The sequence below is a fragment of the Emydura macquarii genome, unplaced genomic scaffold, assembly GCF_026122565.2.
Source record: "Emydura macquarii macquarii isolate MOO-44397 ecotype Brisbane River unplaced genomic scaffold, CSIRO-AGI_Emac_v2 contig_2473, whole genome shotgun sequence".
NCBI classification, from domain to species: domain Eukaryota; kingdom Metazoa; phylum Chordata; order Testudines; family Chelidae; genus Emydura; species Emydura macquarii.
In genome coordinates, this window is record NW_027132610.1 from 37,777,133 (window position 1) to 37,794,473 (window position 17,341).

The window sequence follows — 17,341 nt, forward strand, 5'->3', positions numbered from 1 at the left end:
TGCCATGTATTGGCATTGCCTTTAGTCCCAATAATCTTTGATTTGTTCAGGGAATAAAACAGGAATGGTTGTTTCCTGCCTGGTAAAAGATTCTTGAGTTTTTTAAAGAAAATGTCACATTTCTATTAATGGTCTATATCAGGACTCTTATGCAGTATGACTACATAGATTATATACTGTAAATTTTCATAATTCTAATTTTACATTTGTAACTGGAATATTTAAGTCTTAAACTATTTTGTAGATAATATTAATATATAATAAAAATAATTAGATGGTTAAAAAAAAAAAGATTCTTAGAGTTCCTTTATACTACTCTGGGAACCATGCTATTGCGTTTGTTAACCTAGTTCATATATATCAATTGATTATAGGGGTATTGTTTTTTTCTCAGTAGCTGCTCCAGAGATATTCAGAGATCCAAGTTCCACTAGATAGTTTTAGTATTATTTTAAGTCAATTGCTTTCAATAAGATGAACAAACTGAGGCGTCTACACTAGTTTTTTTGTACAGTGTAGCTACGCCAGTGCAGATGAATCAATGCAAATCATTCCTGTAGATGTGCTGCACTAGTATAAAAATGTAAAAAGTAACTTGCTATGTTGCCAACTGTTGTAACTTTATCATGACTCTTGCAATAAATAGTTTTTTCTTAAAGCCGCAGCTGCAGTAATCTGGTAATAACCTGAGAATCTCAGGTTTCATATATTAAAAAAAAAAAAAAGAAAGAAAAAAAAAAAAAAGGTTTTAGCCCTCCTGTCTGTGGAGAAAAGCTTGAAAATATAGAATAGAATAGAATATTAGGTCAGGAAAAGACCTCAGGAGGTTATCTAGTCCAAGCCCGTGCTCAAAACAGAACCAACCCCAACTAAATCATCCCAGCCAGGGCTTTGTCAAGCCGCACATTAAAAACCTCTAAAGATGGATATTCCACCACCTTTGTAGGTAACCCATTCCAGTGCTTCACCATCCTCGTAGTGAAAAAGTTTTTTCTAATATCCAACCTAGATCTTCCCCCCTGCAATTTGAGACCATTGCTCCTAGTTCTGTCATTTACTACCACTGAGAGCAGCCTAGCTCCATCCTTCCTGGAACCCCCTTTCAGGTAGTTGAAGGCTGCTATCAGATCCCCCCTCATTCTTATCTTCTGCAGACTAAACAAGCCTAGTTCCCTCAGCCTCTCCTTATAAGTCATGTGCCCCAACCCTGTAATCATTTTCATTGCCCCCTGTTGGACACTCTCCATTTTGTCCACATCCTTTCTCTGGTGGTGGATGCAAACCTGGACACAATGCTCCAAATATGATCTCACCAGGGCTGAATAGAGGGGAATAATCATTTCCCTTGACCTGCTGGCAGTGTTTCTACTAATGCAGCCCAGTATGTTATTGGCCTTCTTGGCAATAAAGGCACACTACTGACTCATATTCAGCTTCTTGTCCACTGTAACCTCCAGGTCCTTTTCTGCATAATTGCTGCTTTGCCAGTCTGTTCCCAGTCTATAGCAGTGCATGGGATTCTTTTGTCCTAAGTGCAGGACTCTGCGTTTGTCCTTGCTAAACCTTATCAGATTTCTTTTGGCCCAATCCTACAAATTGTCTAGATCACTCTGTATCCTATCCCTACCATCCAGTGTGTTTACCTCTCCCCCCAGCTTAGTATCATCCGCAAACTTGCTGATGGTGCCATCCACCCCATCCTCCAGATCATTAATGAAGATGTTTAACAAAACTGATCCCTGTGGCACTCCACTTGATAGCAGCTGCCAACTAGACATTGAGCTGTTGATCTCACTACCCATTGAGCCTGATAATCTAGCCAACTTTCTATCTACCTTATAGTCCATTCATCCAACCCATACTTCTTTAACTTGCTGGCAAGAATACTGTGGGAGACCGTATCAAGAGCATTGCTAAAGTCAAGGTCTATCACATCCACAGAGCCAGTCATCGCGTCATAGAAGACAATCAGATTGGTCAGGCATGACTTGCTCTTGGTGAATCCATGCTGACTTTCCCTAATCACCTTCCTCTTCTCCAAGTGCTTCAAAATGGATTCCTTCAGGACCTGCTAATTTAATCTTGTTTTGTGCCTTGGCCTTTCTGATTTTGTCCCTGCATATTTGTATTATTTGTTTATATTCATCTTTTGTAATTTGACCTAGTTTCCACTTTTTGTAGGACTCTTTTTTTGTGTTTCAGATCATTGAAGATCTCCTGGTTAAGTGAAGGTCATCTCTTGCCATACTTCTTATCTTTCCTATAATGTGGGATAGTTTTGCTCTGGTGCCCTTAATAATGTCTCTTTGAAAAACTTCCAACTCTCTTGAACTGTTTTCCCCCTTAGACTTGCTACCCAAGTCTTACCTACCAACTCCTTGCGTTTGTTAAAGTCTGCTTTCTTGAAATCTGTTATCTTTATTGTGCTCTTTTCCTTTCTACCATGATCACTTTTACCCAAGCTTTCAAATTCACTTTCAAATTCTCAACCACTTCCTCCCTATTTGTCAAAATCAAATCTAGAACAGCCTCTCCCCAGTAGCTCTCTCCACCTTCTGAAATAAAAAATTTTCTCCAGTGCATTCCAAGAATGTGTTGGATAATCTGTGCCTACCCGTGTTATTTTCCCAACAGATGTCTTGGTACTTGAAGTCTCCCATCGCCATCAAGTCCCGTGCTTTGGATGATATTGTTAGTTGTTTTAAAAAAAACAAACTCATCCACCTTTTCTTTCTAGTTAGATCGTCTATATGGACCCCTACCATGACATCACCCCTGTTTTTACTCCTCCTGTCTTTATCCAGAGACTTTCAACATGTCTGTCTCCTATTTCTATCTTAGTCTCAGTCCAAGTGTGTACATTTTTAATAAAAATCATATAAAATTGTACTGTTGCACTTGAGTTATAATGGGGTATTATTTTTGTTGTATGTTTCAGTTACATCATAATCACTTACACTATCAAAGTAGGTGCTCTTTTTAGCATATGGATAAATCTAAAAATAAAACCATGATAGTGCTGTTTGCCTTTCAAAGGTGATGATTGCCAGGCTAAAGTAAATGGGCTCAGTTTTCTCTTAACATTATTACAATAGATATTTTATCATAATATATTTGTGAAATAACTTTTATTGCTGATTGACATTTTTGACATATGTATTTTCACATATATTTGGAAGCACAGCTTCAGCATTTAAAGATAACTGAAGGGAAAAATCATTGGAAATCTGTTTGAGTTTCTGGGAGGGAAGATAGAAATGTTTGTAGTGATAAATGTTACCTTTTAACAGATTTGAGGTTTAACAATAGTAGGTTTAAAATGAGCAGCAATTACCTGAAACATTGGTTACATTAATAAATTACATACATATCTAAAATAATATTGTCATCTGAAGTACATAAAAGCAGTTGTGCAGTCTGTCATGGGATACAGCCCTCATTGCTGGACTGGCACCTTCTCCCGATCGTGCTGGGAATTAGCTTGAGGCCAATGCCCACGTCCGCAGTCTACACACCGGCGCTCTGTCTCTGCTCCATCCTACAGCTCCTACCTCAACTCCCAGGACCATAGCATCCTCTTCTTGACTCAGCCCTCTGGCTAGGTCATTGTCTGTGTTTCCCTCTTCGGGGGGAGGAGGGGGAGGAGTTTCTCTGTCCAACAGTCCATCCTCTTCCCCAGTGGCAAGGGTGTGGGGATCTGAGCCCGCCTACTACTCCAGGCCCCAACCAAAGGATCCTGTAAATAGCAGCCTCTTGCTGCTCCTCTGTAATCTCTCTCAATGCTGTTCTTCTTCCCTGGGCTACTTCCCATAGCCTCAACACCTTCTTCGCCCTTATCTCAGGGCCTCAGCTGCTCAGTCCCAAGAGCCAGCCACTGTTCTGTCCTCCAGGGACACAGTCCTTAATCCCTGGGGTTCCAGCAGAACTGACTGCTCTGCCCTGCAGCTGCCTTTTATATGGGCCTGCTGGACCCTCACTGGCTGTTGCTTGCAGCCCGTCTCGTATTGGCTGCTTGTTTTCTGCACAGCTTCTGTAGTGCTCTAGCAACTCCTTGCATGCAGACATCCCATCAGAGTCAAACAAAATCAGATGATATTTTGAACTTGTGCTATATTTAGTAAACATGAGAAGAGAGTAGTACATTCTTACAACTTGATTTTAATATTGGGAATTTGATTTAATATTCAGAAACTATGGAGGAATTTAAAAACAGTTTGAGGGGTAATATTTTTATTGCAATTCTGTCAAAAACTATAAAAGTTAATAAAATAAACCAAAGAATAGCAGCAAGGATAAACACTAAACAGGGAAATCACAGAGGATCTGAAATGGGGAAAGACTAATAGGAACATCACCAAAAGATAAAACCATAGATTAGAGGACCAAAAATGAGTTAATTTCACATAATTTAGTCTATATCTCAGAAATGTAATACTTTTCTTTTGTGTCTGTGGCAATAAATTAAAACAATTCCCTTAAACTTAATGGGCCAGATCTTTATTCATGATATGGTCTCTTTGCATTGCTCCTGCAGCACGTGGGCTACCCAGATGCACTAGGGAGTGTGCAGAGGTTAGAGGGGGCATGGCCAGTGAGTACTCTGCTCTAACAATCTCCACTTGGCGTAATGGCTCCTACAACAGGGGCACGGACTAGAAGGAGTTGGGTAGTGCATTAACTTTAATGGAAGTGTCTGGTGCTTATGACCTCTGACAATCAGGCTTCTAATTTTGGTGTCCAGATTTGGATTTAGGTTTCTGTCTTTAGACTTAAAAATTTGAGCCGCCTTTGAATATTTAATCTTTCTAACAATATCTTATAATGGGGAATTTGAAGGCTGTACGTGATGTGGTACATGTAAAAAAAATTAAATGAATGTTCTTTATTGGAAGGTGATACACAGAAGTTGAAAGAAAGACTGGTTAAACAGAAAAAAGATGGTAAATGCAATATTTTTGCACTTTAAAGAAGTGTGGGAATGCACTTCAGTTAATGGTTGAATACAATTTTGAAGATGTAAAACAGTATGATAGCTAAGTGTGATTTTAGAAAATCAAGTTCTTAAGATATCAAAAGGAAAACATACTTGTAAGTGATCACCTTGTAATAAATCCATACTTAGTATCTCTTGCTCCAAGTTATATGCCTTAAGAAATTATTTAAAATTTACAACAATTTTAATTTAACCTACAAAGGATTTACCTTTTGTGTTTATTCACAAAAGTGTAATCAGAAATGAAAAGACACTTAATGGATTATTTGCGTATTTAAGAGCTGTTAAGACTTTTAGGCATCATCTACTCTAGCAAATTTAGGACCTGCAGTTTACCACTAGTGCAGTTCAAAACCATTGCTATCTCCTATGGTCTGCTCCATTGGTGAATTATGGGTCCCTCATTTCCAGAGCAAACTGAGACATAAGGGACTTGTTTTAACTGAAATATATATCATATCTAAACATGATAGTGGAGAGTTGAGTTATCTGACAGTACTAGCTATGACTGGCCAGTCAGAGTAGACCAGGGCATGACATGTCTTATGTCATGTTAATGTTCAAACATGATCCAGTTGTCTAGTGAAGACAAGGAAGTATTATGGGGTCAGAAATCCTAATAACTACAGGATTATTTGGATACTTTTTCTGGTACTGAATTATGAATTATCATAATTCATCATCAAAGTGTAAAGTGAGTCTAATTCTCCATTGCCTTGCACATTGTGCAGTTATTTATGCTGGTGGGAAGTTGGTGTAAAATGCTGCCAAATCAAAATGGTAATGTTTTTGCACAGGTCAAATGACTACCCAAGGTGCAAAGGCAGTAACGTGTCATGCTCAATATATCTAATGGATGCTACCAGGACTAATGAAATATTCTAGTATCAGAATTTTATAAAGATGTCTCACGTGATGTTTCTTATAGTATTGATTGTAGTCCTTGTCCAACCAAAGCATATAAATTAACTGACATTTTATTAATGTAATATAATTATAAATCACAGCTATAAGTGAATTATTGCAGTGTAACAATCATCCAGTTATATAACCAGCTGTTGGACCATGTTAATAAAGAAAAAGGCAAATCACAATTGATGCAAATACATGATGCAAAATCTTTATTGTAATGATATACGTTTAATAAATGATGTTGAAATCCTGCAGATGGGCTTGTGGTATCTAACAATGGCTTTTCTGCCATCATCTTCTGCTTCAAAAAGTCTTATAATATGTAAATATTGTGGGATTCAGAAATTTAGTGAGTAAATATTTAGAATAAAAGACTGTTCTCCAGTTATAATTTCTAAATTAGCATGTTAGTTACAAACAGAAAATCTGATTGATATTATATACTGTACAGTTTATTAAACAAAACTAGAAAAATTAACTTTGTGAAACAGGGATTTTGTTTCTATAAAATGTATTAGCTGCAAAGAAGCAAACTGCAAGTTGTAGGTGATAGCATTTCTTGGACTAACCTGAAAAAGAAATATACTAATCTGCAATCATTTGAAAACAGAAATGATCTCATGTGTGATTCTTGAATACTTTCCTGTGTTAATTTTCCACTTGAAGTACACCTCTGACCAACAACTTACTTGGAATTTTTGACTAATTGTGCGTGACATAATTTATTATATTATTTTTTATTTCTATTGAAGTAGCACTTTGAAGCCCTAATCAAGAATTAGGTACTCCTTGTGCTAGATGCTGTACACCCACATGTAAAAAGAAACATTACCCATCCCAAAAAGTTTGCAGTCTTAGAAGATGACAGAAACACAACAGATGGATAAAACAAATGGGGAGGGAAGAGAGGAGTCCTCAGTATAAACATGATAGCTGAAGCCATGTTTGCAGATAAGATCACCCAAAGTTAGGACTTAGAGAAAAGGAAAGGACAAAAGACAGAGCCCTTGAGGATCCCACCAAATGAGATTGCAAGATAGGAAGAGAACACTGAGACAGTACGGCATGAAAGCCAGGGGAAGACAAGCATTCACAAGAGGAGTGTGGTCAGTGGTGTCGAAGACAGCTAAAATGTTGAGGAGGATGAAGTGAAGTAAAGACCCTGAAAGACTTGAGCAATAGGAGGCCATTAAAAACTCTGGTGACAGCAGTTTTGGTGGAGTATAGAGGTCAGAAACCAGATTCAAGTGGATTTACAATTGGATTAGAGAAGAGGAGCAGTTGTAGATTAAGGGGAGTAAGCACCATGGGTTGAGGGGGTTGCATGTTTTTATTGCCTGATTAACAAAATTACCCTTTTATATGGTCATAGTGTATTGTACTACTTTAGAAATTTCAAATAACACATTTTTTTCTTTTGTCAGCTTCACAGAGCCAATTCTTTGTTGAGTCAAGTACAACAGCCATACAAATACCTCATTGAGTCTGTACAGCAGAGAGATTCTCAGATACATTTACAGAAAGAACATATTGCACAACTTGAGAAAGATGTCAGGTAAATACCAATAATTTTTGTGTATGGCATTTTTATATTTATCTGCACCCCGATACTTTGAAAATAATATTAGCATTTGAGGCTTTGCCACTGCATCATCCTCTAAACCAGTTTTACAGGCTTCAGTTCTCACAGCTAGGTTTGCCTCATAGTCTCATAGAGCTGGAGAGAGGCAATAGGGAAAGAGTTGGATATAAAGAGGAGTTTGGACCTACGGTGAAATGGTGGGAAGAAGAGAGAGTTCCTGGGAGGAAAGAGGAACAAACCAGACTTCATGTGGAAGCAGGGAAATAGTTGGGAGGCAGAGAGAGATTAGGTAATGGAGTCATCTCTTGAACTAGGTGAGGTGCAATCTGAGGCATAAATCCAAGGCAAATCCCAAGTATACTTTTAAAGCAAAGTTAACATTTTAACTATTTAGTATTTATATAATAACTTGATTTAAGAGATGCATACATGCACACCACTGTGAAACAATCACTGTCAGTACAAAGTCTTACTCTTCAGATACTCTACAGCACTGAGAGTATACAACTGGTGCATACCACCTTAGATGCCAGGGAATTAATATGTACTCATACCTGGATGGTTGTTTGATTTGGACTAGCACTCGTCAAGCCTTGGAGGAATCTCTGGAAAGAAAGTTAGATGAGAGGAATGCATTGTCTGTAACCACTTGAAGAAGAATCATCTTTCTCAAACACTAGATTTGCAGATAAACTGGAGAGGATATCCCACTGAGAGGATATCTTCATTGGGACTATCTTTGACTCGATAAAAGTCAAGATTTTCCTTCTAGAGGAAGGTTTTTTGACATTTTCCCAAGCCCCCCTTGAAACAGAAACTTCAAAAGTCAGTGAGCTTTTTCCTCATACTGAAGACAAGTCTCGTGTCTTCTTTCACATATGTGACATTTTATGCACAAGTGTGGATGAAACCATTAGAAACTGGTCATGGCTGCATACACAGCATGAATGCATTTTTTACTATTATCCTGAAAGTCCAAAAGTCTCTCAAATGGTAGGAATAAAAGGGCAATGTACTTAAGGGAGTCTTTTTCAATCCTGCCTCTCTATCACCAGTATTATCACAGATGCCTCCAGTCATGGTTGAGGAGCTCATTTCTGAGAGCAGACAGTTTGTGGTCACTGGAACATGGGAAAGACAAACACCATATGAGCGTTAGAGTCTACCTATTACCTTGTGTTCTGTTAAGATCTTTTTGGCTCAGCAAAAGAGCCACATAGAGTAAGTGCTTACAGACAAACAGCACTGTTCTACCTAAACAAACTGGAAAGGTGCTCACTTCCAGACAGTCTGTCACAGATTTGAGTGGTTTGGGACAGGAAGTCTGGAAAAACTGATTTTCATCCTTTATGGCTTTATCTGTAAAATGAAAATAATATTTACCTTTCTAAAAGATCACATTTTGCCTAATAGCTTTTCTCATGTCTCAGAAAACTGCAGTGATTACCAGTGAAATAACAAATATTTACATTTAAATTATAATAACTAGACTTCAAGCTTAATAGCCTATTAGAATGATTGGGAAAAAGTTTATTCTTTTCTTAGCACTTTTGAGCCAGATCATTGACCCCCTTAAGTCTCCTTTATACAGTTCTAACTGTACAAAGCAGACCTAAAGATTACGTAAGTGGCCAGCTGATTCTGTATGCTACCCCTATAATAGTCTTTAGCATAAGAAGTGCGTTTGGGGCTTGGCCAGAGAAAAGGGGATATGAGCAGAACACTGCAGCACTCCAGCAATCGTCAGATGGCAAAATGGCCACTTGAAGTCTATTGAAATGGGATGAATATTAGAATAACCCTGAGAGAGCTCCAAGTTATATCATAGAATCATAGAATATTAGAGTTGGAAGGGACCTCAGGAGGTCATCTAGTCCAACCCCCTGCTCAAAGCAGGATCAACCTCAGCTATATCATCCCCGCCAGGGCTTTGTCAAGCCTCAGCTTAAAAACCTCTAAAGATGGAGATTCCCCCACCTCCCTAGGTAACCCATTCCAGTGCTTCACCACCCTCCTAGTGAAAAACTTTTTCCTAATGTCCAAGCTAGACCTCCCCAACTGCAACATGAAACTGTTGCTCCTTGTTCTGTCATCTGCCACCACCGAGAACAGCCTAGCCCCATCCTCCCTGGAACCCCCTTTCAATTAGTTAAAGGCAGCTATCAAATCCCCTCTCATTCTTCTCTTTTGCAGACTAAACAAGCCCAGTTTCCTTAGCCTCTCCTCATAAGTCCTGTGCTCCAGCCCCCTAATCATTTTTGTTGCCCTCCGCTGTACTCTCTCTAACTTGTCCACATCCTTTTTGTAGTGGGGGGCCCAAAACTGGACACAATACTCTAAATGCGGCCTTACCAATGCCGAATAGAGGGGAATAATCACTTCCCGTGATCTGCTGGCAGTGCTCCTACTAATGCAGCCCAATATGCTATTAGCCTTCTTGACAACCAGGGCGCACTGCTGGCTCATATCCAGCTTTTTATCCACTGTTACCCCCATGTCCTTTTCTGCAGAACTGCTGCCTAGCTCATCGGTCTCCAGTCTATAGCTGTGCATGGGATTCTTCCTTCCTAAATGGAGGACTCTGCACTTTTCTTTGTTGAACCTCATTAGATTTCTTTTGTCCCAACTGACCAAACTAGCTTCCAGCTGACTCCACAGCCAGGTAGGAGTAGGTAGCACAAAGTTACTTACAAAAAATTCACTTTGGGTTTTGCTGAGTGAAGCTCAACTGGATCTGAGGCTCTAATGCATTGTTCATGTCTATTTATCTGTCAGTTTACAAAAACAGCATTGTATTGATTTACATACAGAATATCTTTGCAAGATCAAGATCTAGAAAAGTAATGCTTCTTAGTTCTTAAATAGATGCTTAAATTCTACAGAAATTGATGGGGTCATCAGAGAAGTTTTGGTAGAGCATATCAGCCACGATTTGCGCTGCCTGGTCACTTTCCATTTCAGAGTCAATGTGAACTTTAAATGTTTGTAAAGCTCTTTGAAGGTGAAAAGTACTAAATAACTTCTAGCAGCTATTGTTTCTTAATATTTTCCTTCAGCTTTAACCCTCTGGAGATTGAAATCAGGGCTTTGTGATACTTCATGAATGCTGCTGAAGGTCCAACTATTTTACAACATAATTTTATATTATATGTCTAGAAAGCAGTTTTGATTGATGACATTTTTTGGCGTCGGTTCTTCAATGTCTTGGACTTCAGCATTAGATGGGCTTTCAAAGTGGCAGTCAGTGATTTACAAATATTATTTGAAAGCTTTATTTCTTCTTCAAGTGCTTGCTCATGTCGATTCCATGCTAGGTGTGGTGTGTGCCCACATGTACAGCTATCGGATTTTTTGCCTTAGCAGTAACCTTAGGGCCAGCTCTTGTGCCCCCTAAAGCCCTGCGCTCATGCACTGGTATATGAGGTGCCGTTGGCCCTACACCCCCTCAGTTTCTTCTTCCCGCCCGTGATTGTTACTGGAAAACACTCTCTCGCGCATGCATTTGAAAGTGCTGTTGAATTGCCTTTTTTCCCTACTTTAGTATAGTTCTCTTAACTCCACAGGCTATCATGCTGATCAGTATTGTTTCCTTGTCTTATACTTAGATTGTGAGTTCTTTGGGGCAGGGCATATCTTTTTGTTATGTGTTTGTTGAGACATTAGGCAGGATGTAATCTGGACCGATGGAGAGCTGTGTCCCCTCAGTTCTCCATCCTGGGGTGCCTTTTACACTGCTTTGCTGTGAGAGCAACCACTCCTGGTCTGCTCTCACACACCTCCAGCATGCAAGTTACTGCCAGCTATACTGTATGAGTACTATGGCCAGCCACTCGTGAATTACATTGCAGAGCAACACCAGCAAATTCCCAGTCCCAGACTTTCCCCTAGAATTGTATGTCTTGTTCTGCCCACCTCTCTCCTTCTGGACAATATAAGCTCAAAGAAAGTCCATCATTTTATTAATAGAAAATGATATGCACAAATCCTGTTATCCCAAATGGAGCTTCCCAAACACTTCAGTCCAAACACAGTAGTTTAGATAAAACAATAAAACAAATGTATTAACTACAAAAAGATAGATTTTAAGTAATTACAAGCAATGAGGTATAAAAGTCAGAATCGGTTACAAGAAAATAAAAGTAAAATACAACTAATACCTAACTTAACAAGCTAAGTGGATACAAAGCAAAAGTCTCTCAAACCACATGTCTTAGTAGCCTACTAAGTAGAACTTCTTTCAGTCAGGATCCCTCTCCCAGTCCAATTCTGTTTCCTTTTCTTCATGTGTTGTTGATTGAGTGAGTAAAGATGAAGGGGGAGAGATAATTGGGGTATTTGCCCTTCTTTCTTATATATTTTTTCTATTCTTTGAGAATCAACTCCATTTGTGGTTCAAGAGACAGAATGTCTGCGTGGACAGGAACCCCCAGCTGTTCCTTTGTCAAAAAGTAGATTTTCACCCACATCCTTTTTCCTGCCAAAGAATGGCCACTTAACCAGATGATAGTCCATTTGATCTTGTTGATCTTGGCTGGGTCATTGGTTAGCCTTTTGTCTCTGGAGAACCAGTTTGTGACTGCTCTCTAGATTTGGGATATGTCTTAGTAATATCATACAGTAGAATCTTATAACTTTAGGAGGCCTTCAAAGCTGATGAAAGAGCACTCATGCAAAAACTTCATCAACTTTTTAGATGTTAGAATTTGGGTTAATGAGGAAATTCCACCTGACCTAAAGAATACCAATATTGTGACCAGTTTTAAGAAAGGGGACAAGTCAATGTGCGGGAATTACTAGGGTATTGCCCTCCTCTCCATTGCCAGGAAGATCCTTGCTCGTGTCCTTTTGAACCGTCTCCTCCCTCTTCCTGAAGACATTCTTCTGGAATCCCAGTGTGGTTTCAGACTGTATCGGGGCACCACCGACATAATTTTTCTTGCATGACCGATGCAAAAGAAGTATAGAAAACACCAGCCATTGTTTATGGCATCAATTGTGAAGCATTATGGAAAGTGCTGTCTAAGTTTGGTTGTCCATTGAAGTTCATTTGTGTTCTCAGGCTATTTCATAATGGAATGATTACCACCATCCTCTATAATGGGTTGGAGATGGATCCATTCATCATCCGTATTGGTGTTATTTCCCCAATCCTTTTCTCCTATCTTGCCATAATCTTGATTCTTTTTCATGACTGCCTTTCTTCTGGAATTGCGATTGAGTACCACATGGATGGCCAGTTCTTCAATCTGCAGCATCTTCATTCTAAAATAAATTCTTACCGACCTTCAGTATGGTGATGACGGTGCTATCCTCATGCACACTGAGGCTGACTTGCAATCCACCCTAGTTCTTTTCTCAGGTGCCTATCATAGCCTAAGACTCTCTCCCAATATTGGGAGGACCAAGCTGCTCCACCAGCCTGCCCCAGCACAAGTTGACCCCCTTCTCTCACAAATTGTCATTGGCAGTGAACCCCTGGAAAACATTGAGCATTTCCCTTACCTTGGTAGCCACCTCTCCCAGATGTGGACATTGAACAAAGGATCCGTTGTGCCAGCGTATCCTTTAGAAAGTTGCTCCATTGTGTCTTTTTTGACAGAGGTCTGAGGATGGAAACTAAGATCCTGGCCTGCAATACCGTAGTCATCCCCACTCTTCTTTATGGGTGCAAGACATGGGTAATGTATTGAAGCCATCTTAGGTGTCTGGAGTGGTACCAAAAGTGCTGCCTCAGGAAGATTCTCCGTATCAGATAGGAAGGCTGTCATTCTCTGCAGCTAACATCACCAGTGTTGAGACGAAGATTATGAAACATCAGTTTCACTGGGCAGGTCATTTTGTGCAGATGGCTGATAGTTGTCTTCCAAAGCAAGTCCTCTTTTCATAACTTAGTCGTGGTATGAGGACCCATGAGGAACAGAGGAAATGCCAAAAGGACACCCTGAAAGTATATCTTAAGAAGGGAGGTATTGACCCTACAAATTGGGAAGAGCTGGCTGTCAACAGACTGCAGTGGCATCACATCATAGATCAAGCCTCAACCCATTTTGAAGAGATTCATCTTGCTGAAGAGGCTGAGAAACAGCAGAAGAGGAAGGAAAGAGTACAGCATCCAGATGAGCAGTTGTGCTCTCTCCAAGCAACTACCTATCACATGTGTGGTGAAACCTGAAGAGCATGACATGTCCTCATGTCCTCAGACATCTTAAATCTCATCGATGACTTTCCCCCAGCAGACTTCATCCTCATATTGAGGGATATCTGACAACAATAAATAATAAGGTGCTGGTAACAGCTAGCACAGTTAGGCCAAGATTTTCAAAAATGACGTAACTATCCCATTTTAGATACTGAAGTTCAAATCCCTTGAAGGTAAGTGCTAAGCACCCATCCTCTAAAAATCAGGTCTTTTTAGGCTATCCCATGTTGGGCACCCACAGTCAAAATCAAAATTGAAAATGTTGACCTTGAGTCCTGGGGGAAATGAAGAAGACCAGTAAGCATTCCATCAGTGGTTTTCATTATGCTCTCACTTTTGTAGAATTGAGGATCCTAGGTCATCCAATGTGCCCATCTCCCTCTGATCACACAGATTATATTTCCTTTCACAGAGTATTAGGTCTGTAGAAGATCTTGCTGTGGTGTTGATCCTATAATATTTCTGATCCCCCACCCATAAAATGATGATTAAAGTAGGCAGGCAGTTCAATATGTTATAATCCCAGCTGAAGACATTCATTATGGACCCAGTTGAAGATCCACTGAAGTCAATGGAAAGACTTCCATTGGCTTCACTGATTCAATGAGACCCCAGAATAGCAATCACTTAATTGTAGGTAACTTATCTGTTACCTGTTGCATGTCTGATAAACAGTGCTGATAACCCTGCTGCCTAGAAGTTCTTCAGTGAGAACGAGAGAAGTGTTGTAATAATTGAGCCTACATGTTTACCCTGATTGTGAGCTCCAGTGTGAGGAGCGAGTCAAAGTTTATAAAATGTTACAGTAACCTATAATAACAAATGTTGGTGAGAAAAGGTACAAAAGAGAGACAGAAAGATTAAATTAGTCTAAACAAAAAGACCTACTGATACAATTCAAGGACTATGTTAACATCATTCCTGGTAAACAAAAACAGTGTAAGACCACAAATCAGTTTACCAAAATTGGTATATTGGAAATGGTGGATAATGAGGATGGACTATGTTGCCCCACACTCCCTTTGGGAAAAATCAGCAAAAGAAGCAGCTGTTTGCCAACAACTGTTGCAGCAGGCTTTATCATCATGGCTGCCACCCTGCTTTTTCCTGGGACCCCAGGCCTTCTTTGTTCCATTCTTGAGAGATGTTTTGACCAGACCGGACCAAAGAGGGGACTCAGACAATATCTCCACCTCCATTGGCTTTGGCTAAATCCCAATCACCACTTGGGACCTAAGACTTCCACTCCCACCTCACTGTGTCTCCTTCCTTATTCCTTTTCTTTCCTATCTCTCTACTTTTGCCTTTTTTGTCTAAGGGTCTTGCTTAGGCAGGTAAGATTGTATGTTTTGCAACACTTTGATGAGCCTGTGACCATAGAGGCAACTAAAAGCAATGTCCTAACAGCCCAATGCTGGTACAAGTTTGCCCAGTCTCAGAGTGGCTTATAAGACTATTTGCTGGGCCTCTGTTTTTTCCAGCAGTGAGATTGCATGTGAAAGTCAACACCAGAGACAGAAGCTGCATTTTCTATCTTGACTGTCCTTTTCTCCCTCCTTTTGTGTGTTTTTCTTGTTTTTTGTTTTTCCTTAGGAAATAGGATTGAACTCTAACAGCAGCAATAACAGCTCCCACCCATCTCAGTTAACTTCTGTTTTGCCCAAAAAGGTCAGTTATTACCATCTTTAATACCATCTAAGAGACTGTCAAAGTCTTTCCTTCTGAAGACTCTTTCCAGTTAAAAGTAGAGGGAACAAAGGATGTTATTAAAATGAAAGTCTTATTTGATACTTTACATTCCAAATACTTTCTTTTTTTTTCTTTTTTTCTGTATCTCTAATAAAAAGCTAGAAGGATTTTAACAGTGGATTTGCCATGATGCTAAGCAGACACAGATCTCTGTATATCAAACTCCAAATATTGTTTAATATTGGACTATTTCAGGGTCATGTAAACACCTTTGACTCTTTTAGCCCATTTATTCCATCTAAATTAATACAACGGTGTTACCAATGGATTCATGGTAACAACCATCAAATAAATGGTTGTTTGTTGAGACTATTAAGGGTTAGTGTGCTCCATTCTGACATTACAGTTGATGCCTTTCTCATGGACATGTGCTCTTACCTCAGATTGGGATTTTTTTATGTTTAGAATGGGGATGCCATTGAAACCTGTTGCTAGTGTCATCTAGTGGCAGATATTCTTTGACAGAATAAATGTGTTAAAACTTAATTCATCACTGATGGGGTCTTTGGCTTCCCAGTTCTAGGGGATTAGGGAACTATGGTAATCCTTCTCTCGCAGATTAGAAAGAAACCACTAGCAGTGATGAAAGTTTGGCTACGTAAGGCCTCAGTCCCTCAGCCCAAGATTTAGAGCCTTTCACATGGGGATGCAGAAATGATTGGCATGTTGGATACTCTGATTTGGAGTGCCAAGGTCAGGACTTTTGTTAGTGGAAATGGAGAAAGGTAAGCTCCTTCCCAAAATTGAGTTTGAAAGGACTTCCTGCCCTCTGATATTTTTTGGTAGTTACTAGCATGCATGTTAATAAAGTTGTCTCCATTTTAGTTAATTTCCATTAATTTTCCATTAATTAATTTGTGTGTGTGTCATCTGCTATATTTGCGGTAGTATACTTTTTTTTCCCTTTTCTTCGGCAATGGAAGAACACCAGTGACATAAAACTATGCTAAATCTGGAAACTGGCACTTTCTGGTAATCCTGTGTTTATAATGCTGACTGAAGACTGAGTTAACAAAAATAAACGAAACAGCATAGTTTCATCCTTAAACATGCTCATAAACAAAAATTAGAACAATGTTATAGCTTCACTTTATGGAGCAATCATGGTGTGTTGATTCAAAAGGGAAAGAAGCAGTATAACTGGAATATATTTAATTCAGCAGTTGAAACTGAACTTCAGAGATGAGCTTCTGACTAATAATTAACAGTGAAGTGTACTCTTGTGCAATATACTGTATAAGGTATATGAGGAACTTAATGTTGTGGTTTCTTTAAGTTCATGAGTCATGCACAAAAATTCCAACTCTAAAAGGTTGGTTTCTGTTGTTTATAAAATACATAAATCCAAGAAAAACTAAAGTATCACTGAGTAACAAGACATGCATATAGGAAAAACACAGAGTTCAGCAGTTTCAGTTTGCATTAAAAATGACACAGAGGATACAAATCCTGACTAAATTAAGAATGTATAATTAAAATATAGTGAGACGTGAAAACATAACTTAAGCAGTCTGAATCAAGTTGCAGGACACTTCCTGGGAAGTAATGACAGCCTGGGAGGAGCTAATGGCTCTAAAACACAATCAAGGGCTATTTACCTCAACAGGTTGTTAATTCCCATGAAGTACCCAATGCCAAGATCGATGTTGCTATTCCAAAATGGAAAAAGCTACAGGTATATGGCCATTTTAAAATATATGTCTGATGCAGTGTATTGATCATTTCTATAAAATGACCTTGAACGTTAAACATTTGGTGTGCTTGCATCATACCTAAACATTCCATTCAGTTTATATGTTTGCTTCTTAGACTGCTTTTGATTTTCATAACCTGTTTTTACTGCTATATGACTAACCTTTTTACTGTGGTGTTGATTTCAAGTTTAACCTGTAGTGAAGACTATTTG

General features: G+C 39.2%; 1 protein-coding gene across 2 annotated transcripts in view; it reads left to right on the forward strand.

Moving 5' to 3' along the window:
* The window catches only part of PIBF1 (progesterone immunomodulatory binding factor 1), a 176,419-nt gene that overhangs the window by 119,146 nt on the left and 39,932 nt on the right, over positions 1-17,341 (forward strand). For both annotated transcript variants that reach the window (XM_067562782.1, XM_067562783.1), the window contains exon 15: positions 7,330-7,460. In XM_067562782.1, the coding sequence (XP_067418883.1) occupies positions 7,330-7,460 (131 nt within the window). The remainder of the gene's footprint in view (positions 1-7,329; positions 7,461-17,341) is intronic.